This window comes from Cervus canadensis, chromosome 6, assembly GCF_019320065.1.
Source record: "Cervus canadensis isolate Bull #8, Minnesota chromosome 6, ASM1932006v1, whole genome shotgun sequence".
Lineage (NCBI taxonomy): Eukaryota > Metazoa > Chordata > Mammalia > Artiodactyla > Cervidae > Cervus > Cervus canadensis.
The window spans coordinates 95,282,097-95,309,875 of NC_057391.1; the positions used below are offsets into that span (position 1 = coordinate 95,282,097).

At 46.3% G+C, this 27,779-nt stretch overlaps 1 protein-coding gene across 9 annotated transcripts in view; it reads right to left on the reverse strand.

The window, feature by feature from the left end:
* EFCAB11 (EF-hand calcium binding domain 11) overlaps positions 1-27,779 on the reverse strand; it is a 241,040-nt gene that overhangs the window by 203,899 nt on the left and 9,362 nt on the right. For 7 of the 9 annotated variants that reach the window (XM_043472753.1, XM_043472749.1, XM_043472752.1 and 4 more), the window contains exons 4-5: positions 14,419-14,520; positions 13,360-13,450 (exon numbers count right to left, since the gene is read on the reverse strand). In XM_043472753.1, the coding sequence (XP_043328688.1) occupies positions 13,360-13,450; positions 14,419-14,520 (193 nt within the window). The other 2 variants (XM_043472755.1, XM_043472751.1) reach the window with 2 other exon arrangements.

Genomic DNA, 27,779 nt, shown 5'->3' on the forward strand with positions numbered 1-27,779 from the left:
GTCAGTGCAGCGCAGAGAAGACAGAGGGCGGGCTCGCTGCCGCTCTCACGCTGGCCAGGAGCCGCTCCAGGGACCAGAGCGCGGGGGACAGGACCGGGCCGGGCCGGGACCGGGGCGGGGGAGCTCAGCCCAGCGCCTGGGTGTTAAGTGAACACAAGGCGGGGAGGTGGTGCCAGCACCCTTGGGGCTTAGTTGCAGCTAAAGCGAACAGCGGTGGGGGTGTGGAGGACACAGCGTGGGCGGGAAGAGGGAAGACGGGTCAGCAGCCACGGTCACCACCAGGAGCCAGTCGGGCTCCTGAAGCGCCTCCTGACGAAGGCCAAAGAGGAGAGTGAAGACCCCGGCTTAAAGCTCAACACTCGGAAAACAAAGATCCTGGCATCCGGCCCCATCACTTCATGGCAAACAGATGGGGAAATAGTGGAAACGGTGGCAGACTTTAATTTCTTGGGCTCCAAAATCACTGCAGACAGTGACTATAGCCATGAATGACATTAAAAGACACCTGCTCCTTGGATGAAAAGCTATGACAAACCAAGACAGCATATTAAAAAGCAGAGACATCACTTTGCTGAAGTCACATAGTCAAAGCTATGGTTCTTCTAGTAGTCATGTATGGATGTGAGAGTTGGACCATAAAGAAGGCTGAGTGCCAAAGAATTGCTGCTTCTCCAACTGTGGTGTTGGAAAAGACTCTTGAGAGTCCCTTGGACTGCAAGGAGATCCAACCAGTCCATCCTAAAGGAAATCAGTCCCTGAATATTCATTGGAAGGACTGATGCTGAAACTGAAGCTGCAATACTCTGGCCACCTGATGCGAAGAACTGACTCACTGGAAAAGACCCTGATGTTGGGAAAGATTGATGGTGGGAAGAGAAGGGGACGACAGAGGATGAGATGGTTGAATGGCATCACTGACTCAATGGACATGAGTTCAAGCAAACTCGGAGAAATAGTGAAGGTCTCGGAAGCCTGGCACTCTGCAGCCCACGGGGTCACAAAGAGTCGGACACGACTGAGCGACCGAGCAACGACAAAGCTGGCCCCAGGACCGTACCATTCTTAGTCCAGTGGGGAGGAGGGAACGGTGAGTGGTAGGCAGGAAGGAGCGGCTGGTGACCGCTAACGTTATTAGCAGCTTTCCTGCCTCTCCTGGCATCAGCTCAGGAACACGCAGGGTGAGGACAAGCATCAGAATGAAGAGGTGCCGTGGAAAGCCTGTAGCGCCTTGAATTCCTACTTTGCCCAGATCTTCTCCAGCAGCAGTTTGCCACCAAGCAGGGAAAACAAGCAGACAATATGGACAAATTGGAAACAGTAAAAGATGACGCTAAATGCACTGCAACTGCTCAGAAGTGTCTTGCAAGTGAATCAAAGTATAATCCTGTCTTATAAAGAGACAATCAAGAATTCAGTTTAGCACTCCCACCCCAGCTAAGATGATAAAAATTCTGTCGTCAATTTTAAATATTTTTAGCTTTTCCATTTGCTTTGGCAAACTCTTTTGCTATTGTGGTGTAATTCCAAGGCAACATGCAAAACACACGGGTTTCCATCAAAGCAACCTGATCTGGAATGCCTGCTACCATTTCACGTGATAAAATGCTGCACCCGCTGCCTTTTTTACATTTTTGTAAACAGTTATTTTCATTTATGTGCAGATGGGCTTCTCTGGTGGCTCAGTCGGTAAAGAATCTGCCTGCAATGCAGGAGACCTGGGTTTGATCCCTGGGTCAGGAAGATGCCCTGGAGAAGGAAATGCAACCCACTCCAGTATTCTTGCCTGGGAAATCCCATGGACAGAGGAGCCTGGTGGGCTACAGTCCATATGGTTGCAAAAGAATCAGACATGACTTAGCGACCAAACCACCACCACCAAACAAAATCTCAAATGTTACAATCCCAACCTGACCAATTCATGTGCACAGGGGGAAGAGCTATATAATCGTGCAACTGGTTGATCAAGAACGCTTCTGGGCAGAGCGAACATGCCTCGCTTCCTCCGGTTCCGGGCAGGCATCATAGGGAGGCAAAGGCATGCCAGGTTCCTGCCCTCAGGGGGTTTATGCTGTTAGAGGTGAGAGGGAATCTAACAGCGATTAAGAGCACAAGCAAATCTTGGTTCCCTTACTCACCAGCCAGCAGCATCAAGCTCCCTAAGATTTATTTTTCTAACATATTTTTGTTTATTTGGCTCTGCTGGGTCTTGGATGTAGCATGGGAACTCTCAGTTGTGGCATGTGGGATCCAGTGCCCTGACCAGGGGTTGAACCAGGGCTCCCAGCACCAGGAGGGCAGAGTCTTAGCCTCTGGACCACCAGGGAAGTCCCATCTCCAAGCTTTCAAATGCAGACAGAGAGAGCCTAACCCAGGAGCTGCCTCAGAGGATCCCCTCAGTACAGGGTCTGGTACCAGGAAATACTCAACAAACGGTACCTGCCAGTGTGACCGTGGTTACTATTACCAGACGCATCACTGTGGCAAGTGTGATGGGATCTCTAAGGAAGAAACAAGAAATGTTGTGGGCTGGAGTGGGCAGGGCAGGCTCCACAGAAGAGAGTTCAGCTAAGTCTGTAGGAATGGATGCTGTTTAGACACATGGAGGGGAGGGGAAGATGGAGAGGTCGGAGGCGGAGAGGAGAGGGCAGCGGACGAGACGAGGCTGGATCAGGATACCGCCAGCAAGTCAGAACAAGTCTTTGATTTGGCCACACCAGGTCTGGGAGCTGGGGAGGGACAGGACTCCCAGGTCAGGCTAAGGAGTCGGGGTGTCACCTGGCAGGAGGTGAGGTTACTGAGGTCAAGAGGTAACATTCAACAGTGATGCTAACTTGCTCTCACTCCAAAGTGGGATGAGGAGGGTGGCCCAGGGATTAACGTGCATATGGGTCCCCCAGAGATCACAGTAACGTGAACACGCCTGACTCAGTGCGTTTGGAGCCAGACCCGAGATTGGGCCCCGCCAACAAGCTGCCTAGTCCTGATGCGGCTGGTCTCTGCGGCTCTGGGTGACAAGGAGCACCTCCTCAGGGAAGCCTGACGGGAGACGAGGCATGTGTAGGATCCAGGTAGACAAGACGGCTAGACGTCATCTGTGAGGTCACAAATGCCCAGGTCACGCTTGCCGTGGTTGAAAACACAGTATTAGAAACCTTTGGTCTTGATTTTTAAGGCTATCTCTAGGGGGGACAACTGAAACTCTGAAGTGAAACTTTTAATTCTGAACCTTTTTAATTGGTGCCATCTTTTTTTTTACTTATTTACTGGGCTGAGCCGGGTCTCAGCTGCAGCACATGGGATCTTTGACCTTCACTGTGACACGTTTGTTTTTTTTAGGGGCGGCATGTGGGATCTATTTCCCCGACCAGGGACTGAACTCTCCCCCTTGCAGTGGGAGCACGGAGTCTTAGTCACTGGACCACCAGGGAAGTCCCTTTTGAGGACATCTTAAACAATGTTAATTTAAATATTTCCTGTAAAATGTAAACTTATTAAATACAAGTTTTTCTTATCTTATAAATGCAACACACAGAATTGTCAAAATTCTCACCCAGAAGTTAGCTGTCTATTACAAGAGAAAAATGTAAGAGAGGGATTCTTCTTTTCTTTGAAGGAAAATAGCGTGAATACATTCACAAGATGCGCCTATCACCAACTGCAAGGATGACCGAGAGGGTTAGCAACGTTCGGTCGTAAGAAAGAAACCGTGGCAGCAGTTTCGCAGGTGACAGTTGGATTAAAAGAAAAATAGCCCTCATGGCATCACAGCAAGAACAGTGTATTCAACCATATATGTAGATGAGTGGTTGGAAACGTTGACCGTAACACTTGTTATACTGACACCTCAAAACCGAAACCCAGGCTTGGAGAGCTGTCAAGCCCAGTAATTTTCTCTCGAGAGCAGTCTTTGTCACACTGACAGACCACATCTGTATTCACGCAGTGGTGGACTCTGAATGCTGTCTGGGATATGCAGAGAAAATCAAGGAGATGGCATGCCACCCTCCGTGATGGATAACCCTGCCGGCGGGTTCTGGAATGAGAAGAAGAGCTGCCAGGACGTTCGGCACAGCCCCCTCCAGGCAGAGACACGGAGGGTACGGGCCAGAGAGCTTCGGCGACTCGTGGAAGGAGGGGCAAGAGGCGGGGCGGGACGAGACTCGCGTCTTCTGCTCCCCTGGCCTGGCACTGACCGCACTCTGCAGTCCATCCAGGGTCCTGACCCCAGCCCTGGTGCTTTCTATAACATGCGGGCTTGATATAGCACTGGGGAGGTGTTTAGTGCGCAAAGCAGAAAAAGCAGACTAAGAAGTGTGTTCACTACATAAGCCGCTCATTTACATCAAGTCTAGTCACCTGCTTGACATGCGTGAAGTGTGCTCTGCGAGTGTGAGGATGTGCTCCCCGAGTGTGCCTGTTCGTTTCAAGCTCATTTTCTAAAACTGGATATAACTGATGCATACAAATACCTGTGTGTAAGCATAGAGAAAATATGTATGACAGATCAGAGTTTGAAGAGGACACACACTTGTTAACACGTCTCTGTCTCTCTGATCTCTGTGGGGCGGGCTCCAGGTCCACCCACAGCTCTACAAATGACTCAATTCCATTCCTTTTCATGGCCGAGTAATACTCCACTGTACGTACCACGTCTTCTTTATCCATTCGTCTGTCGGACACTGAGGCTGTTTATGCATATTAACGCATGCAGGTGGAATCCAGAAAAATGGTACAGCTGAACCTAGTTTCTGGGAAGGAACAGAGATGCAGACATAGAGACGTGGGGGTAAGAGGAGGGTGAGATGAATCAGGAGATCAGGTTTGACATAAACACACTGTGTGTGTGTTAGCCACTCAGTCGTCCCCGACTCTTTGTGACCCCAGGGACTGCAGCCCTCCAGGCTTCTCTGTCCATAGGATTCTCCAGGCAAGAACACTGGAGTGGGTTGCCACTCCCTTCTCCAGGGGATCTTTCCGATCCAGGGATCAAACCCGGGTCTCCTGTGCTGCAGACAGATCTTCACCATCTGAGCCACCAGGGAAGCAAACGCACGACCAGGTGTGAATCAGACGGCCGACGAGAACCTGCAGCACAGCAGAGGGGGCTCACGGTGCCCTGACGACCCAGAGGCACCGGCGGGGGGCCCAAGAGGGAGGGGTACGTGTACACATGCGACTGAGCCACTGCACAGCAGAAAGCAACTCAGCGTTACAGAGCAATTACACTCCAGTAGGAAAAGAGGAGACAATTTCCTTTTCAGGGTTAAGAGGTGGTGGGCAGGCTGTCGGTGGGGTCAGGTTTCAAGATAAGAAATACCTTAAAAGTCTGTTCTGTACTTCTGTGTCTCTTTTTCTGTGGGAGAAGGTGAGGGTGGGATGTTTCGAAAGAACAGCATGTATACTCTCTATGGTGAAACAGATCACCAGCCCAGGTGGGATGCATGAGACAAGTGCTCGGGCCTGGTGCACTGGGAAGACCCAGAGGAATCGGGTGGAGAGGGAGGTGGGAGGGGGGATCGGGATGGGGAATACGTGTAAATCTATGGCTGATTCATATCAATGTATGACAAAACCCACTGAAATGTTGTGAAGTAATTAGCCTCCAACTAATTAAAAAAAAAAAAAAAAAAGAAATACCTTAACACCTGGGCCTTGAAGGAAGAACAGAATTTACATCTGGATGGGTCTAACATGATAGAGGGTCACAAAACCTGGACATTCAGAATGTGAAAGAGATTAAAAGCTGCTTCCAATCAAACAGTACATCCTTCTAACATGAACTAATTAGCTTAACTGAAGAAACCAAAATACCGCCTTCTACTTGAAAATCTATGTAATGAAGTCATCACTCTACTGGTTTTCTGGTCCGGTTTCTGAGCATCAATCCCTGCATCACCAATTCTCAAATTTACTGGTAAAAAGAGCATCTTCAAATGCAAGGATATAATTTTTGTTCATGAAGCAAAAGAACCCCCTGGGAAAACTGAAATTTTCTTAAAACAATTAGTGTATCAATATTTCTCTAGCTGGCTTTTGCATTTACTTTAAATTTTATTTATTTATTCTTGGTTGCACTGAGTCTTAGTTTCAGCACACAGGCTCCCAACTGTACAGGCTCTGTAGCTTGTGGTTTGTGGACTGAGCTGTCCCTAACGCTCATGGGGTCCTAGCTCCCTGACCAGGGATGGAACCCACAGCCCCAGCATTAGAAGGTGGAGTCTTCCCCACCAGGGAAGCCCCCTGGGTTCTTAAAGTGCAGTTGTATTTACCATATTACATGTGAAAGTCCCCGGGGAAAAGAAACTCTGAGGTCAGTTTGAAAAGCTTATACATGTTCATACTCCCCATTCAGTGATCATGTATAAGAAAATCATCAGAAAATGGAATCTCTGACAATAAAATTTTGAAACCAAAAAAACTGAAAGAAAACCCAAGGCATTATCATTGCAGAGAAGATGCAAAAACTCATGAAATAAAGACTGGAAACTCAAGAAGTCTAGATATCTGGTCATTACACTCACACACCAGGGACAGCTGGTTAACAGCTATCCCTTTATAGTTACGAAGAATGAGAGATGATTTCTAGCGTTTTTTAACTTTTCTATACACAAAAGTATGTGGATACTTCAGATAGACAATCACATTCATCAGAGCAGGGGATAACCACTAATACCTGTGATCCTGGGGAAGCCACCTGACCCATTTATAAGTCATTCTGATGCAGGGAATAATGACAGGGGAACTTCAGAGAGAGACTGTCCGAGAAAACGGCACCAGCAAGTCAGCCGCCAACAGAAAGGACATGTAGGACTCGAAAGATCACGGTGAGGAGTAATTCTTTAGAAGAGGTGCAAACGACTTGAAAAAACATGCGATTTTTCTCCCTTAAATACACGCTATCCTCCGTCACTCCCCTCCGAGCTCCTTGGCTCTCTAAGACTCTCCCACTCGGCCCGTGAGCTCACTTCACCCCGGCTCGGGAGGCCCCTTTCTCCTCCCATGGCTGTGACCTAAGGCATACACAAGAGGGTACATGTCACTCCCTTTGAAAACTGTGTTCTTGGGACTTCCCTGGCATCCAGTGGTTAAGACTTTGCCTTCCAGGGTAGGGGGCGTGGGTTCGATCCCTGGGCTGGGAGTTAAGATCCCACATGCCTTGTGGCCAATAAACTAAAATATAAGGGAGAGGCATCATTGTAACACAGTCAATAATCACTTTAAAAAACGGTCCACATTTTAAAAAAAATCTTTAAAAAGTAAACAAAAATAAAGTGGCATTCTTAAGCCCGTACCCCACTGACACTCTGACACTGAAAATATATTATCCAACAAGTCATGAGGCTCTTATTATTCAACCAATTTTTAATACTCCCAAAAGGAGAGCTGGATATTCTATGTTTTTTGACCTTCCCCACATGGTATGAAGAATGAAACCTAGACCCAAACTACCAGATACCACTCTAAGTGTCTCCAGCTGTGACTGAAGCGCATTTTGGTGCCTCGGTATTTCTGCCTGACGTTACTACCTGTCACTCCACCTGCACTCAAACTCTGGGACACCGGTGGGCTTTCTGACCAACCATGCTTCTTCATTTCATGGCTGGAAAACAGAAGAAGCTTCCCAGAGCTTTTTGGCAAATGACAGGTGGTGGGAAAGTGCAAACCTCGATGCTTACAGTGAGATGGAGAAGGCTCCTAGGCATGGAGAGGCAGAGATACCTGCTCAGAGAAACACACCAGCCAGAAATACCGTGGGCATCGGTGGGGGGGGTAAAGTCAAGACAGGACATTAAGCCGGGCCCTGTTAACAGCTGGGGCTAAATCAGGAGCTGAAAAGGCCTCTCAGAACACAGCAGAGTGAGGCCGTCCGAGGTTAATTCACGGAAGTCACACGGAGAATGAGAGAATGGAAGGCAAAGCCATATGTGCTTATAAAGCTCCTGACTGCACTTGAAAGGGCTCTTTGCTAGATTATAAGAAATAAATTAAACCATAAAGAAGACAGCAAGTGAGGATTTTTCTGTTAGTGGATATTTGGAGTAAGTGGCAACAGACCAACAATTATTCAGTAACTAGAACTCATAAGGCAGGCAACACACTGACAACAATGGAAGTTATAGATAAATTTGCAAACTCAAGGAGCTTTACGGAGATAACTGTAAACACTGTATTTTCGTTTATCAAGTGATTAAAAAAATTACACGACCATCTATCAAAACTCAGAGAAAGGAGAGAAGACTGTTCAATGTAAACAAAAAAAGGCTTTTTCTGTGTGTGTGTATTTATTGAGCAGGACCTCGAAAGGCGGGTCTAATTTGGACAGGTGAGAAGTAGAGAAAGGTACTGCCAGCAAGGGCAACAGATGAAGTATAAATACACATCACACGTCGAAAGGAACAGGTGTTACGCCAGAAGAGACAGAGGAGTTTGGGATGATGAATGAAAGATGAGTCTGGAAAGGGGACCAGATGTTGGAGAGCCAGGTTAAACAGTTTTAACTTTACCCTTTAGAGTCACTAAAGGGCTTTGAATGTGTTTCTGTTCTCGCTTTTTTTTTTTTTTAAAAAAAAAGCACTACAAAGTTTCCATTAAGGTCTATTAGTATCAAGGAGGAAAGATTTTTTTTGTTTTAAACATGCAGCGCTAGAAACAGCCTATTATCTCAGATTTATTTCACTGGACAAACAGCACTACTCAGTTCATGGCAAATAGATGGGGAGAAAGTGGAAAGAGTGGCAGATTTTATTTTGGGGGGCTGAGAACGGTGACTGCAGCCTCGAAATTAAAAGATGCTTGCTCCTTGGAAGAAAAGCCATGACAAACCTAAACAACATATTAAAAAGTAAAGACATCATTTTGCCAACAAAGGTCCGTCTAGTCAAAGCTATGGTTTTTTCCAGTAGTCATGTACGAATGTGAGAGCTGGACCATAAAGGCTCTGAGCTGAAGAATGGACGCTTTCGAACTGTGGTGCTGGAAAAGACTCCTGAGAGTCCCTTGGACAGCAAGGGGATCAAACCAGTCCATCCTAAAGGAGATCAGTCCTGAATATTCATTGGAAGGCCTGATGCGAAACTGGAGCTCCAATACTTTGACCACCTGATGAGAAGAGCTGACTCATTGGAAAAGACCCTGATGCTGGGACAGACTGAAGGCGGGAGAAGAAGGGGACCACAGAGGATGAGATGGTTGGGTGGCATCACCAATTCAACGGATGAGTTTGAGCAAACTCCAGGAGACATTGAAGGCCAGGGAAGCCTGGCGCGCTGCAGTCCATAGGTTGCAGAGTCAGACACGACTCAGTGACTGAACACCAACAGTCCTCATGCCTCTTAGACTTCTGCCATTTGTAGTGGGTGGGGGAAAAAAGAGTTCTTCAAGGATGGAATCTCCTAAGAATTTCTTAGTAATAATAATGAAACATCATCTCTGATATAGCTTTAGTATTTGAGTACACAGGCATACAAGTCATGATTATCAGCTCTAAGTGAAAAGCAAAGTTGTAAGGTTCAAACACTGAGGGGAGCCTCAAGCTTGTTTCGTGTGACTGTAGCAGGTCTCAGCTGTGGCAGGTGGGATCTTTAGCTCCAGCATGCAAACTCTTATTTGCAGCATGTGGGATCTAGTTCCCCGACCAGGGATCGAACCCAGGTCCCCTGCACTGGGAGCGTAGAGTCTTAGCCACTGCACCACCGAGGAAGTCCCCTTGAAATCTGAAATCCAAACAGTAAGCATTTTATGATATCTTTAGAGGTAATATAAAGAAGCACCTTTTGTGTGCCTGTGTGTGTTTTTACACAAGATATCACCTCTTGGTTTAAGACAGAAATACAACTCAAAACCTTTCCCTTGGTAGAAAACTTCCCTTCTTAATTTGTAAGAAAAAAAGCTACAATTAGCAGCCCCCAAGCAATCAACCATTAAAAGTAAAACCTCAAAACTGCTTCCCTCAATAAAAGCCAACAATTCCATAAAACAAGAGATCAAAGCAGATACAGAAAAGCTTAGGGGAGATACTATAAAATAACAAGATATAGCAAAATAACAAAATGAAATGAAACCTCAGCAGGTATACAGCCCAAGAAAGAAGCATAAGGGGAAAATAAAACCCTAACAGGAAAAAAAAAAAAGGCCACAATGGACACAGCACAAAGGAGGACAGACCCTGCTGAAGACATGCTGGGGGCGGGGTAAGCAACGCCAGCCAGAGGAGACGGGACTTGGTTTATCACACAGTGAAGTGTCTGGGGGCAAGCACTTACGGCAGGGCTCCTCCTGGTCTTCAGAAGTCTCCTGGGGAAGAATTTGGCAATCTTCCATCCTTCAAACCACAGGCGGCTGGTCTAACCGGAAGCCCTGCTCTCGGGCTGCCTCCCTGCGGTGGTCTTCAGACCTCCGCTCTCCCCTGCCTAACTGGGAACCTGGGACTGAACTGCACTCAGGCTGGGCACCTAAGTCAAAGCCAGTCAGGCTTCCCACAGCCTCCAGCCCTAGAAATGTGACATCTTTCGCATCGCAAACGGCCCCAGCAGCTGCTTTTCTTTTCCCTTCTTTTGAAGACTATTTGCATCCCTGAAACAGGGACGGATGGAAGTCAGACAACTCTGTCTCCGGCCAACTTCAGCTTACACACCGAGGAAACGTCTTTCTCTCTTTTGGTGTCACAATTTCACTTCATTCTTATCATGCATCAATCATTCTGCTTCAGGGGATGTGGTGCTATAAATAATATTGTAAATGTGACTTTAAGCAGGCTGGGTTCAGTTAACTAGAAGGCCTTATCCAGCTGTTTACAGCAGTGGTCTCTAAACTCTGACCATCATCCTAGGAAGTACAGGATTTGTGGGCATGCAAATATGTTTATGGATAGATGATGTGGACATGTGCTACAGTATTCATATATTATGTTCATTATAAAATACAGAAATTTGTAAAAAAAAATCAAAGATAAAAACATTTCACTTATTCATGGCAAATGAGTTTTTGCCATCACTCGAAATTATTAAGAACACTTAACAAGAACAATGTGATTTTCACTTACTTTATGATTTCTGAACATCATGGGTGAATTCTTTGTGACAGCGATTTCAGTGTTTTTTAATACTTTATTTATTATTTATTTGACTGTGCGGGGCCTTCGCTGTGGCGCGCGGGTCTTCGAGGCACACACACTGTCTCCAGCTGTGGCTCAGAGGCCCAGTGGTCGAGGAGCACAGGCTTCCTTGCTCCGCAGGATCCGGGACATGAGTTCCCCAACGAGGGATCACACCTGTGGCCCCTGCACCGCGAGGCGGATTCTTAACCACGGGACCACCAGAGAAATCCCAAGTTCAACTTGTTTTAATACTAGGTCTTATGTAGACAGATCCAAACAGGAAATGGGCATCGAGACACTGAATCTCCCAGTTTTTAATTCTATCCTCTGATTATAAAAAAGTTTAAGGGGTTTGTTTTATTTTGTTAACCATTTTGTTGGTATTGCTAATTGAGATTCAGCTAATAAATATTCATCTCTCCTGATATCAATTAGTTAGTTGCTCTTAACTTATCAAAGCTATTAAATTTTTATATTGATACTTTAAAAAAATTGTGCTGTCAAATCACAATGCTTCCTTTTTTTCAGCAGATTAGAACACTGTTTCCGACTTATTGAGCGTGCAAATATAAAGGTTTTAGCAGGTGACACATATTTTTAAAAACAGAATCACATTTCCAAACATCCATTCTCAAAAATGTTCTCCCTAGAGCATAGGTTTCTTTGGAGAAGCAGTTACTTTCCCACTCACTGTTAAAACACGGTTTCTACCTTGAAAAGCTGTACTTAAGTGGATTTTTCAAAATTACATTTGTGGCACAAGGGGACAGCTCCTAAAACCGTTTAACACCCAAAGGTCAGCAAATGTGGACACCTGTCTTTTTGTAAAAGTAGAATGAAGTAATTCTTCATTCTTTCTGTGAAAAACCACCACGATGTGGTATAAATGCACTGACTCTCATCACTCGTCCCAGAAGGTACACAGACACCACAGCACCGGAGAGGCCGTGATGTTCTGGGACAAACGGAGTGATACTGCCTTGGGGTACCTTGTCTGCAACTGGCTTGAACTCCTCTGCTCTTCAATAGCTTGCTCAATAATCTGCTTGCAAATGACGCAGCAAAAGAATTTCATATATGTCACTATTGATGACAGTGAGAGTAGATTCTTATTTCAAATAACCTGCTTGATAATTTCTACTGAGGACTGGCTTCTGGTCAGATTTCATGAAATTACCTTAACCCAAATGGGAACACCTGTCAGATGTCCACCAACATCTCTTCTCTCCTTCTTCCTCATAGCAGAAATTCCACTTGAGCACACATGAGTGCCCAAAGCAGAGACTACATTTTCCAGACCCACCTCTGCCTTATAGCTACTCATGGCCTTGGAACTAGGCTTCGGTCACGGGGATGTATGAAGAAACAATGGATGGCCTTAAAAAGAGAGGCCTATCTTCTGCTCCCTTTCCGCCTGTCTATTTGGAATTCAGGTGTGATGGCCGGAACTTCGGCAGCTATCTGGAAGCAAGAGGGAGAAGCCAGGCGCTGAGGTGGCCAGAATAAAAGGGCAGGCATCTGGGCCCTTCACAGCTGTGCTGCCCTCAGACCAGCCCTGGACGCCCCTGAGTTTCCGGCTCTTCTGTTCGAGCTTTGTTATTTTGGGTTTTCTGGCAACAGGGCTGATGAGGAGCTCATGGGAGCAGTCGGAGGAGAGGCAGCGCCACCATTTTCTCACGGCAGCATGTGCTGACACTGCTTATGATACCCTTAGTCTGCAGTGTCCCGACAGAAGTGTTTACACCACTCGCCCATCTTGTCAGGATCAGCTTACAATGACGACGTAAATGCAGTCCTTACGTCTGCTTTCTCAGTGTGCGTGAACCGCAGCACGGGTCCACCACTGCGGAACCCACCTGTATTCTCCATACGACTCAAAGGCTCTGTGTAACCTGTGTCTGACGAAATGCAGACCGCAGGGGGGCACCGGCATCCCCATCAGTGTTAACAGAGCTTTGTGTGGCCAACACATCACTGCACAAAGAAGCCCTACTTTCTCTCTGCTCCTCTCCACCCCTACCAACAAACGATTCCTGCACATTCCTGGTATGCAAGCACTCCACCCACTTTAGGGCCCACTGTCAAGGCTGTGGATGGACTAACAGCTAACTATAAAATTCTCCCCTGGACCATGACAATATCCTGTGAGAGGAACACGTCCACTAGTGAAAAACAAGCATAAGTGAGTGTTCTCCGTAAAACCGAAAATTTGCACAGGCAAATGGTAAAACAAGGGCGTGTATGCATAAAGACTGATGCCTTACCTGAATACCTCAAGAATAATCCTTTCTGATAACTTGGGAGCCACCTGCTTAAATGCTTTCTTGAAATCTTCCAGAGTTAAATATCCACGATCTATTTGAAAGCAGAATACATCACATTCATGTACTACTAAAAGTCCTGTGAACTGCTATTTCAGCCATTATATTTGCGTGAGACTTTAACATATAACTAGGAGAAAAGCAGTAATCTACAGTTGGTTTTACATGTAAGGTAAGCTGAGGTTGCCTCACTGGATTACTGTATTACTCTAGTATCACTCCTGTGATACAGGACAGTCCCAGATGCTCCCGAAGCTTTCTTCCAGCCCCATCCCTTGCCGACTCGAGGGCACTCATCGGTAGCACTAAGAGACAGGAAGTAGGCTTCCGGTCTCTTTGAATTGCCAAAATAACTCATTCCTCAAAATGCACATTTTCTTTCAAATTTTTTCTTTTACATTTTTTTTCTTGCTTGGTTTTAGAACTGCATTATTATTTACAGGAAAACCATTACAGAAGCCAAAATACTGAACCTGGACTCCAAGAGTCTTTCAACCCTGTGTTCTGTGAGGAGTGGGTCTAAAGCCACCCTTCTCGGCCACCCCAGCATGGGAAAACAATGCCTCCAATCACATGTGGGTCAAAGGAGTTGTCAGAGGAAAAGGCCCTGTGGTCTCCCAAGCTTCCATAGGTTGCTCTTCACCTATATTCCCACGTGGCCAGCCCTTCTGACGTCCCCATTAAAATGCAAGCAAATCGTAAGTACAATCAGATTACTGCCGATGCTATTTCATCCACTGAAAAGGTCAAGATGTGGTTAAGGCTGTGATGGAGGAAAAAATATGTACACCAACATCTACCATAACAGCTAATGAATATAGGAAAATAGCCTTCCAATATATTATTTTATTGGGTTGGCCAAAAAGTTAGTTCAGGTTCTATAAGATGTTATAGAGAAACTCGAACAAACGTCTTGATCAGCCCAGTATTTACTGAGTGTATGTTCCCATCCACAGTAACTTAGTAGCAGTTTTTATATCCAAACACTTTAAAGATACTTACAGTGCCTGTCAAAAGCCGTGAAGATGTGTCTTACTTCATTGCAATACAGGTGAGCTTCCTTCTTTTTCCTTACGATGTCTAAAAACTCCTTAAGTTGTATCCCTAAAAATTGGAAAAAAACAAGTTTACCAAAAATGACTGTCTTCCTCTTTAAGAAAAAAGTGAAAGTGAAAGCGGCTCAGTTGTGTCCGACTCTTTGTGACCCCATGGACTGTAGTTCATAGAATTCTCCAGGCCAGAATACTGGAGTGCATAGCCTTCCCCTTCTCCAGGGGATCTTCCCAACCCAGGGATAGAACCCAGGTCTCCCGCATTGCAGGTGGATTCTTGACCAGCTGAGCCATCAGAGAAGCCCAAGAATTCTGGAGTGGGCAGCCTGTCCCTTCTCCAGGGGATCTTCCTGACCCAGGAATCGAACCTGGGTCTTCCTGCATTGTAGGCGGATTCTTTACCAGCTGAGCTGTCAACATAAATGGATGGCGATACTATCGCCCACAAATGTCATCTTGATTTTGGTAAGCAGTATTCATTCATACAGATCTCTAAAGCTGAGGCATTTTGTTAAAAGCCAAGTCGGCTCCACGTTAGTAACATGTAAGACACTTCAACAAACAGCGTGGCACTTCAGGGGTTCCCTGAGCTGCCTCTGGGAGCAGAGACGATGACCGTGAAAAGGTGTGGCAGTCTTCCCTCTAGATCTAACGGACAGGGCTAAAACTACTTATGACACAAGGTCTCCTAATTCTTCTTTCCACGGGTGTCTTTGATCCCTTTTTTCCTAGCCAGGTGTCATTACGACAGGTTTTTCTCCAGCTGGGAGAGCGGGGCGAAGAAGTAGTTTCTCAGAAGTCAATACCAATCGCACACCGCAGATAGAGGTGGAGCGAACACCCCATCAACAACAGAGCTGGCAGTGTCCGCAGCCTCAGGGACGCCCCGTGACTGTGCTGCAGCCTCGGGCTCTACTTCCTGCGGCCCTCATAATAAAAGAGCCCAGCGCGACCACAGGAGATTGGATACTGCGCTCACGACGTCTATTAAAATGAATTCTAATGTGATCTTTGTAGTAGGCTTAAAGAGTGAAGCCAAGAATTTAAACGTTTTAGTGAACTGAGCCCTAAATATATAAAAAGAGCAGTTCGTTTTTATAAGTCAGGATTTCCATTTTAAAATGTATCACTCTTTTAAAAATAGCCCCAAATCACACAGTAACCATGTGCTAATTTTTAAGGACTTGCACCCTTTTCCTTTTGGTGAGGTATATTGAGCTACATACAGTTCCCAAAATAGTTTCAATTTTTTTTTTTAAGTAGAAAATAGTTTTCTAAATTTTCCATAGTTTTCTTATTTGTAGTTAAAGATTCAGGAATTTGAAAACGTCTATCTTGGGGACTTCCCTGGTGGCCCAGTGGTTAAGACGTCACCTTCCAGGGTAAGGGGCGCAGTTTCGATACCTGGTCAGGAACCAAGATTCCACATTCCTCAAGGCCAAAAAGCCAACACATAAAACAGAAGCAAAACTGTAAGATATTCAATAAAGACTCAAAAAATGGTCCACATCAAAAAAAAAAAAAGCCAATCTATGTGTTTAAATGATCCTTTTGTAGGACTGACTGTGTGCCCAGCACTGTGTTAAGCTCTGGAAATAGAAGGGAAAAGAGAAAATACAGATTTCCTGTGCCAAGGGAGTCAATGGTCTACTGGGGGAGACAGAGACTCTGCAGGTTCAATTACAAATGTATAAATAATTGCAAACCATGACTTGTGCAAAGAGGGGGATAATAGGAGGGCGTGAACACGTCACAGAAGCCCTCCTGTCGGGCAGGATCAAGGCTGGGGAGAGGCAGGCTCAAGATGGAGTGGCCAGAGGTGCGCTTGGAGCTGATTCACTTGCGCAGCAGGAGCCAACGGAACGCTGAAGCAGTTACACTCCAGTAAAAAGTGAGTAAATGAACAGGAAAATCAATTCCTCCCTTACTTAAGTGTGTGTGCGTGTGTTAGTCACTCAGTTGTGTCCAACTCTTTGTGACCCCATGGACTGTTGTAGCCTGCCAGACCCCTCTGTCCATGGGATTCTCCAGGCAAGAATACTGGAGTGGGTTGCCATTAAAAGCCTTTAAACTGTATACCAAATGATAAAACAGGAACTGAAATAATTAATATCAATAAATTACTATTGCCATGAAAACAAACAAACAAACAAAAAGAAATCCTCCTGTAGAGTGGACTCTGGTGAAGAAGAGATCTCTCAGAGGCGGTAACACCGAGGCTAACACCTAAATGAAACTCCAACACCTTGGCCACCTGATGCGAAGAGCTGACTCATAGGAAAAGACCCTGATGTTGGGGAAGATTGAAGGCAGGAGGAGAAAGGGACGACAGAGGATGAGATGGTTGGATGACATCACCAACTCAACGGACATGACTTTGAGTAAACTCCAGGAGTTGGTGATGGACAGGGAGGCCTGGCGTGCTGCAGTCCATGGGGTCGCAAAGAGTCAGACACGACTGAGTAGCTGAACTGAACTGAATACCTAAATGGTAAGAAGGTATCAACTGGCTAAAGCGTCAGAAGAGGAGCACTCCACACAGTGCAATGAGCATGTGCCCAGGCCACGGGGAGGGAAGTGGGGGAAACGAAAAGGCCCCTGCAGCTTGGCAGTGGTGAGGACACGGGCTGGGAAAGGAGGGAGCGGCTGAACAGGAAATAAGGTGGTTTTTATTTCGGTTAATAGGAAATCAAGTAAGAAGTCTGGATTGAGAAGTGACAAGATCCGATTTAGAAAGATGGTGGAAAGATCTCTCTGGCTATTGTTTTGAAAAAGGATTAGGGAGAAAGCAAAATAAAGAAAAGGAGACTCATTTGGCTCCTACTGGCCAGACTGGTGGTCAGGAGGGTGCGGGCAGCAGGACCCGGGAGCAATGGAAGGTTCCAGACAGACTGCAGAGAAGAAGGGTTAGACACGGAGCGTGCAAAAGAAGATGCCAAGAAAAAAAAAAAAAAGAAGATGCCAAGGACAAGCCCTGAGTGGAGGTTTGAGGAGTCGTTTAAAGAGACGGGAAAGACAAGGGGAAGCGGGAGGTGGGTGGCAGAGAGACGGAGTGGAGATTTGGAGATGCTAGCTGTTTGATGCTTTGGAGACAACCAAGGGTGAAAGGTAAGAACAAGTGGCAGCAGACGCTTTGGGCACTCAGACGTGCAACGATGCAGCCCCACCCTCATCAGGCCCCCCAGTAATCACCTGCTGCTCGTCTACCCGAGACTCACTGAGAGAAGCCCTGTCGTCAAGTTCATCCCCAGTGTTTAGGAAGATGTTTAGATTGTAGAAGCACTCCTCACATGCTGAATAAGTAAATAAACTCATGCGTGCATGCTAAGTCACTTCTGTCATGTCTGACTCTTTGTGACCCCATGGACTATAGCCTGCCAGGCTCCTCTGTCCATGGGCTTCTCCAGGCAAGAATACTGGAGTGGGTTGCCATGCCCTCCTCCATGGGATCTCCCCGACCCAGGGATCGAACCTGCATCTCTTTCATCTACTGCATTGGCAGGTGGGATTTTTGTCACTATCGCCACCAGAAGACATTTTTTTCTATTAGAGTTTTCAGCAAAAAGCATTAAAATGTGTGTTTTAAATGCTCTTATAACTCTGGACACTAATGCCAAAAAGTAGGTCACTATTTAATCACACGGCTAGCAAAATCATCATTTTAGAAACCCCAATTTCTTAATACCTATGATACCGTAAAAAACAAAATTCAGAGGGAAAGGAAATACATGCATAATATTTGCTCTTCACTTATTGCATTTGATTTTGGGAAATGATAAGAAAAAAAAGCACAACTGCATTGTTCAGTATGTGATGCAGATTCACAAGGAAAAAAAGGTACATGAGCGGGAAATATCTTTTAAATTACATATTTAGAAGACTCATCACTATTTGGAGCTGTATAGTCGGTCTTTATTTCATAATCTTGGGGGTAAAAAGCAAATGTTCTCTACTATTTCCTAGGAGAAAATATATGTGGGTTTCAACTGCAATGCTTATTACCACTTAAAAAGAAGAAACAGGGACTTCTCCGGCAGTTCCGTAGTTAAGACTCCAAGCTTCTAATGCAGGGGGCCTGGGTTGGATCCCTGATCAGGGAACTAGGATCCCACAAGCCTCATGGCATGGCCAAAAAAAATAAGAAGAAACAACCTAATAATACAAATAACTCCGTAAATGTAATCAAGTTCATTCATACTATTTTCCCACAGGATCATATACCTTGTGTTCTTAAGTCAACATCAAACCACATAAACATGCCCTACAGCCTCATCCCCACCCCACCTTTAACTTGCCTCAATCTTCAATGGCACATGCAAATGCATTCAGTGCCAATGCAAGTTTCTCTTCCAGAAAGGATAGGGCAGTTTCCATCCAGCTGAGCGCTCATGAGCAGAAGCATGATGACTGCCCAAGGCCAGCGTATAAAGGTTGGTTATTCCTACAGCCCTGTGATGCAAACACTTGAATGAAAGCTTTAAACGTCTTACTGCTCTTTAAATGGCCTAGAAATACAGTTCCTACTGTGAGCTCCACCCGCTGTCACAGTATTCGAACCTAAAATGACCACTTCACAAAGACTCGCCGTAACGCTAAATGCATTACCTGTGTCCACGCCTGGAGTGAAGGAGAATGTTGAGAACCTTCTAATTCCAAATACGAGGTTGCGTCTTCTGTGTAAACTCCTCTAATGATAAAAGTTACCTAAATACACTTTGCTATAGTTACATGTTAAGATCATAACAACAGGAATCATGTAGACCTGTGTGTTGTGTTTATCATTAATTTCCAGAAGATGTTCAAAAATTGCCTAGGTCAGGTAATAAGGACTCGGAGAACAGCCTTATGGACCCAGCGCGGGCAGGAGAGGTGAGACGAGTGGAGGGAGCAGCCGTGAAATATACACACGACGGTAAGGAGAACAGAGAGCGGAGGGGAGGCCGCGTGTCCCTCAGGGAGCTCAGGCTGGTGCCCCGGCCACCCAGAGGGGTGGGGAGGGCGGGGAGCGGAGGCTCGGACGGAGGGCGCCGTGTTTACCCACGGCTGATCCATGTTAATGTACGGGGAAACCCGCACCACACTCTGAAGCAATTATCCTCCAATTAAAAATGAATTAAAAAAAACTGGGTAAATGGACTCTGTCAGTGGTTCTCAGACTTTTTTTTTTTTTTAAGCTGGAGGAAAGGTTCTTCTTTATAAATGTAGGACATCCCACTGTGTAAAGATGAAGGCAAGGCACTCGGGGTGCAAGGAGCTGGGCTCCCCAGGCTTCCCTCTCCAGCAGCCCCTGGAAGTGCCCCAGCAGGAAGGACCCAGGATTGAGGATCCTGCCTTAAAGACCACTGGGGCCACTGATCTTCACAAATCCTTCCGGACTCTGCCGCTCTGTGCATTTCCCACACCACGGAGAGCATTCCTTTCCATCTAATAAATGACTCTTGGCAAAAGGACTCTTCATGTTCTATAATGAATGTATACATTCCTTTCCAAGCTACTTAATACATGTCATAGAGATATATCATAGACAGAAATGGTATCTTTTCTCCTTTTTTGTTTTTGAGCAATTTCCTAGGAGGGTAATCATCTTTCACTACCGGGGTGGAAATATTCAAAAAGTACAATAAAACCATATACACTTTTCCTTGAAAGGTTTTTTTTTCTCTTCTTTTTTTTTTTTTTTGTGGCTCACAGTTCTAACTTTCAGGGTCAGCATGCAGAAAGAAACCCTCTTGAAAAAGGAGTCATCTTGTTTTGGGCTATCACAGAAAGCTTAAACCCAGGAGAGGAAGGAGAGAATGACGGAAATGCCAAGTTATTTAAACTGAAGGTCTGGTCTGAGATTTAGTAGAAAAGGTAGGGCTACCATTCATTGGGCCATATATTAATTTTTTCCAGGGACTGAAAATGTCTAAAAATGAGGGCTTAAAAGGATTAAGTTGACTTTTAAAAGCAATAATGCAAGCCTTTTTAGTTTGAGAAATAAAATTCAGATTATGACCTTTGACGGCCATGCAGAGGGGGAGAAAAAAGGATAAAATGTGTTCACATAAAAACACTGTAAGGACAGAAGGACTTTCATGGCATCAACAGTGGCGAGCTGTCACAATAAGATGGGAAAGGAAATTCAGAGGACTAATATTCTCTTCCATCCACACGCTTAAGAGTAGGGGAATGAAAAGAATCTGTCTTAATGGAAGAAATCAAGTTTTACCATATTACTGGGAGGAAAACGAAGAGGAAGAGTGAAAACAGCTTACAGCAGAATAGTGAAATCTGAACCAAAAAGGCTTTATTTCTATCAGACGTGGACAGGAATCACTACCTGTTTTATTAAATACATCTCCTGCTCATAAACCTTCAAAGGCTCCTCAGCATTAATAGTGCCAAGTCCTGATACCTTATTCTGGAATTTAAAGCTTCATCATTCCTTCCAGGCAAACTGGTCCTTAAATCTCCCGCTTCCCAACTCCCCGCTTCCAGCAGGGTCACTCACTCTGAACACAATTCATTCACAGGAACCCGCCGTACTCCATGCTGGTGTGGCGTGTAAAAACGCCCCAAGGAGGGTGGGTTCTGTCTCCAGCGGGACTTGACATCAGCAGAGTCACAGCTGGGAGAGCTCTGTTGGTGTTCTTGTTCAGTCGCCAAGTGCTTTCCAACTCCGGGACCCCGTGGACTGCAGCACGCCAGGCCTCCCCATCCTTCACTGTCTCCCAGAGCTGGCTCAGACTCACATCCATTATGCCGATGACGGCATCCAACCATCTCATCCTGTGCCATCCCCTTCTCCTCCTGCCCTCAATCCCTCCCAGCATCAGGGTCTTTTCCAATGAGTAGACTCTTCGCATCAGGTGGCCAAAGTATTGAAGTTTCAGCTTCAGCATCAGTCCTTCCAATGAACACCCAGGACTGATCTCCTTTAGGATGGACTGGTTGGATCTCCTTGCTGTCCAAGGGACTCTCAAGAGTCTTCTCCAACACACAATTCAAAAGCATCGATTCTTCGGTGCTCGGCTTTCTTCACAGTCCAACTCGCACATCCATACATGACCACTGGAAAGACCAGAGTCTTGACCAGACGGACCTTGGGTGTGAAGCTGGAAAGGCGTGCAGGGAAGAGGGGTGCTGCAACACAAGGGGCGGGACCTGAGCGAGGAGGGACACATGGGGTGGGGGGGCTGTGGGCGAAAGACACAGGGCTGGCATGCAGAAAGAGCCCCCCCAGAGGAGAAAGTGTGGACCTGGCCTTCCCATTGCTAGCAACGGAGAGTGAGTGACAGCCCCTCCTCTCCACCCCTGACTGACACCGGGCACAGTCTAGAGCCCAGACAGGCAACGTCTGTGCGGGAACGGACTGTGCAGGATTCAGTCCACACTGACACCGAGGTCCGCACGCACGCTGGCTCCAGCGGGGCACTGGGCCACCCGAGCTGGAGGACAAGCCGGACGCTGCCACCTGTCCCCTGCGCTGCTCCACCTTCTCAGACCCCACCAGCCTCCCACACCCGGCTCAGGCCCACACCGCGGGCAGGGAGCAAGGGCCGCTCTCTTCAAACTCTTAGAGGCCTTCTCCTCTATACTGCTCATGTGACATCTGGCCGTCACGAAAGTCACAATACTTCTTTCATCTTCCTTATGACATATTACTTGGAAGAAAAGCTATGACCATCCTAGAGAGCATATTAAAAAGCAGAGACGTTACTTTGCCAACAAAGGTCCACCTAGTCAAGGCTATGGTTCTCCAGTGGTCATGTATGGATGTGAGAGTTGGACTATAAAGAAAGCTGAGAGCCGAAGAATTGACGCTTTTGAACTGTGGTGTTGGAGAAGACTCTTGAGAGTCCCTTGGACTGCAAGGAGATCCAACCAGTCCATCCTAATGGAAATCAATCCTTAATAATCATTGGCAGGACCGATGCTGAAGCTGAAACTCCAATACTTTGGCCACCTGATGCGAAGAGCTGACTCATTTGAAAAGACCCTGATGTTGGGAAAGATTGAAGGCAGGAGGAGAAGGGGATGACAGAGGATGAGATGGTTGGATGGTATCACCAATTCAATGGACATGAACTTGGGCAAACTCCAGGAGATGGTGAGGGACAGGGAAGCCTGGCGTGCTGCAGTCCATGGGGTCGCAAAGAGTCAGACACGACTGAGCGACTGAACAACAGCCAGTGGTTAAGACGCCACACTTCCCACGCAGGGGGTGTGGGTTCGATCCCTGGTCTGGAAAATAAGACCCCACATGCCTTGAGACTAGCCAAAAAACAAACAAACAACAACAACAAATGGTCCTAGGATTTCAAGATGAGTATAATGTGCACAGCTCAGTCAGTACAGAATCTGCTGCAATGCAGGAGACCCAGGTTTGATTCCTAGGTTAGGAAGATCCCTGGAGAAGGAAATGGCAACCCACTGCAGTGTTCTGGCCTGGAGAACCCCATGGACAGAGGAGCCTGTCGGAGTCGCAAACAGTTGGACGCAACTGAGCGACTAAACCACCAGCATAATGCACACGTGTTTCCTAACGATAGAAAAGAACAAAGTGAATAAAAATCTGAAGTCAAACACCAGCTCCATCTGCTATACTGTGGCCTCAGTTCCTCAGGGAGAACCCAAAACAACAAAACATACACAAAACAGACACACACAAGTCTTTATAACATAATATAAAAGACTAGAAAATGGACATTTAAATTTAGGAAAAGAATACTTTTAATAGTCAATGATCTTGCTCAAAACAACTCAGATGAGATCGCAACAAACAAAAGTCATTAACCTCACCACACACAAATTATTTTTCAATTAAACTGATCCTGGATAGCATCACTGAGCCAAACAGTCCATAATCACCATCGTGATGAAGCAATTGCTTCGATTTTTCCATCGTTTAAAGTTGAAGATTAAAAGTAAGCTCCTGGAGAGCTTTTTTTCCTGTTAAGTATGAAAGTAAAATGTGTTCCTTGTTTTGAAAGGGAAACCATATAAGAAAACAGAAAGAAGGGGGTGGGGGGGATAAAGCATGATCTAATCACCCAGTGGAAACAAAATTCTGATGTTCTTTGTTTTGATTTTCCTCCCCAAGCATATGTTATATGAATCTAGGATTAAAAATGCACAGACAGCTGTTTGTGGATTCAATGGGGGCAACATACACTGGGCAGATTAAGCCAAAGTCTCATAATCTTAGCTGTTGTTATTCATATAAGATGATCTACAATCATTCCATAATGAAGTCCAACCACCTGAGACCACCCGTGGCCTTGCCCTTCACAGAACTGCCCAGATACACATGGCATTAAACCACTGGCCTACGCTGAAGGGCTTCCCAGGGGGCGATAGTGGTAAAGAACCCGCCACCAACGTAGCAGACACAAGGGACATGGGTTGGATCCCTGGGTCGGGAAGATCCCCTGGGGGAGGGCAGGGAAACCCACTCCAGTATTCTTGCCTGGAGAATCCCACGGACAGAGGAGCCTGGAGGGCCATCATCCACAGGGTCGCAAAGAGTTGACCCAACTGAAGCGACTGAGCACACATACAATGAAGAAAGTTCAAGAAACTTAATGCCGTTCACTGCTCTATTTCCTGAACTGTCTGCAGATACCAACGTCCACTCATCGGTCTCTTCTCTCCGAGATGTCGTGGGGGACACGTCCTACGTCACGGAAGATTACGTCTCTCTGGAGAAGGAGCTTCTATGGTGTGGCTGCTCATCGTGGTGCTTGGCTTGACTCCCTTTTTGCTCTGGACCCTCAGCATCTCAGGAGCAAACCTGACATCAACCTCTAGTGACGGCACAGAAGCTCGCGGCTTGTCTTTTGTGTACTGACGCACTCCTGATGTTGACTCATTCATTCATTGAGTAACTAGGACAGTGAAGACTGGCCTCAGGTCCATCACAATGACTAATATGACCCATGGCACTACTAACATCACGCATTATCAAACGGTTGTGAGGGTAAGATCACACTACCGACGTATGCTACGTGCTAGCTAGCTGTACCACCTAGGCAGATTAGTCAACCTCTGTAAGATTCACGATTGCTTTCACTTATAAAATGAGATAATCCTGACATGAAAGTGAAAGCAGCTCAGTCGTGTCCCGCTCTTTGTGACCCCACGGTCCGTACAGTCTACAAAATTCTCTAGGCCAGAATACTGGAATCGGTATCCTTTCCCTTCTCCAGGGGATCTTTCCAAGCCAGGGATCAAACCCAAGTCTCCGGCATTGCAGGTAGATTCTTTACCAGCTAAGCCCCCAGGGAATCCTAACACAGAGCTGTGTTAAATTTAACAATCCCTGCATAATACTCACCACAGCATCTGCCATGGTAAATGTTCAAGGAATCAAAGCTATAATTATTACCTGTAATGACAATAAATACTGTAACACATGTAAAAGTATTTTATAAACCAATAAAAGAACCACCAAATGCCAGGATTAAGATTTTTTATTACTCCCTGGAGTTCAGTTTACTCATTTGAAAGCAGGGAACATATGACCATTTTCTAGGCTCTTCTAGATGCAAACTTCTTTCATTTTCTATAGTTAGAGAAGATATGAAATGTTCTATACTCTCAGAGAACAGAAATAAAACCCTCTAAAATGAGGTAGCAACACCAGGTGGCACAGTGGTAAAAGAATCCGCCTGCCAACGCAGGAAAAACCAGAATCATGCGCTCGTTCCCTGGGTCGGGAAGACCCCCTGGAGGAGGACATGGCAACCCTCTCCATCCCATGGATAGAGGAGCCTGGTGGGCTAGTCCATAGAGTTGCAAAGAGTCAGACACGACCGCAGTGACTGAGCGCGTACGTGCGCGCGCGCACACACACACACACACACACACACACACGTGCAGTGTGAACCAGAACCAACCCCAACACCGATCTGTTTCTTCCTTAAACAAGTGGCCTGATTTTTTTCTCCTGTTAGTATTATATAACTTCTTGTTCCTGGTGCCTAACAGTTTTTACCGATACTCACTCGTTTGTTAGGTTATAAAGCATTAAAACGTCATTAGCGCCTCTCTGCTCTTCATTCTGGCTGCCCTCAAACTCTCCCGGCGTGACTTCCCTTGAGATAGCCTACTCTTCCAATGGCTTTGTCTCAACTTTTCACTCGTCTTGATTGTCACAAGGAGCCTCCATAGCGATGACCACCTTCTATAAACAGAGACCTAGGGACTGAGAGTGTGGGCGTGAAGGCTTAGTGCTGCGGGCAGCGTGGACATCGTCAGGGCTCTGCGCAGCCGGGCTCCATCCAGGATGTGACTCTAGACCTCCCCAGGAAGCGGGGCAGCAACAGGCCCTTGTGTGGGGTGGCGTGTTGGAGACCTGGCCCAGCCTTTTCTAGATGTAAGAAGGGCTACACCTAGTGTGAGAATTCCCCAGTCACAGCTACCCAGAAGAACTTAATGAAGGCTCAGTGGGTAGGGAATCCACCTGCAATGCAGGAGACAAAGGAGATGTGAGTTCAACCCCTGGGTCAGGAAGATCCCCTGGAGGAGGAAATGGCAACCCACTCCGATGTTCTTGCCTGGGGAAATCCCACAGACAGAAGAGCCTGGTGGGCTATAGTCCACGGGGTCGCAAGGAGTTAGACACAACTTGCTGACTAAACAGAAGCAACGGAGAAGAACTTCGGAAAGTTGATTATATGAATAAATAGCTCCCAGAAAACCAAGGTCAACATTTCAGTTTTTTAAGATCAAAACATTAAGGAGAGAGATAACATACTTGGTGAAAGAATCTGTGTATAAACTCTTCCTGTAAAAAAACTTACGTCAGGGCCTTCCCAGGTGGTCCAGGGGCTGTGGCTCCATGCTCCCAGTGGAGGGGGCCTGGGTTCGATCCCTCGTCAGGGAACTGGATCCCAAGTGCCACAACCAAAGACCGCAAATTCGGCAGCTAAAAAATAGCGTGTGTGTTGCAACAAAGATCGAAGATCCCGTGTGCTGAGACTGAGATCCAACATAGTCAAATAAATATTTTTTAAAAAATAAAGAACATGAAATGTGAGTCAAGTCACTCAAAGGGAGAAAAGAAGGAATTGATGGTCTGGAACTGGCTCAGGACCGAACAGTTCCAGAGAGAAACTGCCACGTGAGCAGCACTCAGAGCTCGGCAGTGGCTTCTTGCGAGGGTGGCTATTTCACTTTCCCAAGGATGTCTGTGCTCTGGACTCTCCCCTTTCAAAGGGACATGAATTGAAGCTGGTTGGAAAGTTAGTATCCTGACTGTAAGTCTACTCCTCTAATCAAGAAGAAAGTGGGGCTTTGAGAAGGTTAATTTGCCGTTGACATCAGGACCAGAGAGGAAGGGGAAGCCAGGAAGCCTGCAGACGAAGGAGGGCCCCTCCATAGCAATTCTGGAGCGGATCTCGCTCCTCCAACCCTGTCTTCCCCTGAATTTCTCCAATGGCTAATTCACTTTGCAACCTTCTGCTCAGTTCAGTTCAGTTGCTCAGTCGTGTCCAACTCTTTGAGACTTCATGGACTGCAGCATGCCACGCCTCCCTGTCAATCACCAACTCCCAGAGTTTAATCAAACTCATGTCCATTGAATCGGTGATGCCATCCATCCATCTCATCCTCTGTCTTCTCCTTCTCCTCCTGCCCTCAATCTTTCCCAGCATCAGGGTCTTTTCAGATGAGTCAGCTCTTCGCATCAGGTGGCCAAAGTATTGGAGTTTCAGCTTCAACATCGGTCCGTCCAATGAACACTCAGAACTGATCTCCTTTAGGATGGACTGGTTGGATCTCCTTGCAGTCCAAGGGACTCTCAAGAGTCTTCTCCAACACCACAGTTCAAAAGCGTCAATTCTTCAGCTCTCAGCTTTCTTCACAGTCCAACTCTCACATCCATACATGACCACTGGAAAAACCACAGCCTTGTAACCTTCTAAAATATATTTAAAAATTGATTCCTTGGAAAAGATGCTGCAACAGGAAGCATCCTAACCAGCTGATGGAGAAGTGGCTGTGAGAACAGCTGTCATATCCCTGATAATAAATGCGAGGGACATGCGTCTGAGAGCAGGTCTGGGGGCACAAAAATCACCCAAGTCGAAAGCCCTCACAGGGACGCCTGCTCTCAGGAAGAAAACCTCCAGTTCTGAAGCAGCCCTCAGGCCACTATGAGTCTGAGAAAATGTCCCACAGTAAGGTGCTCTTCGCGATACAGAAGAGAACTAGGGTTCGGGAGAGACCACGTGAAGGGAGTGCATGCAGAGGAACTCCTGTCCAGACCTTAAAGCTTTAATGTGCATCAGACCTAATATCAAAAGCAGGCTCCATGACTGTGAACAC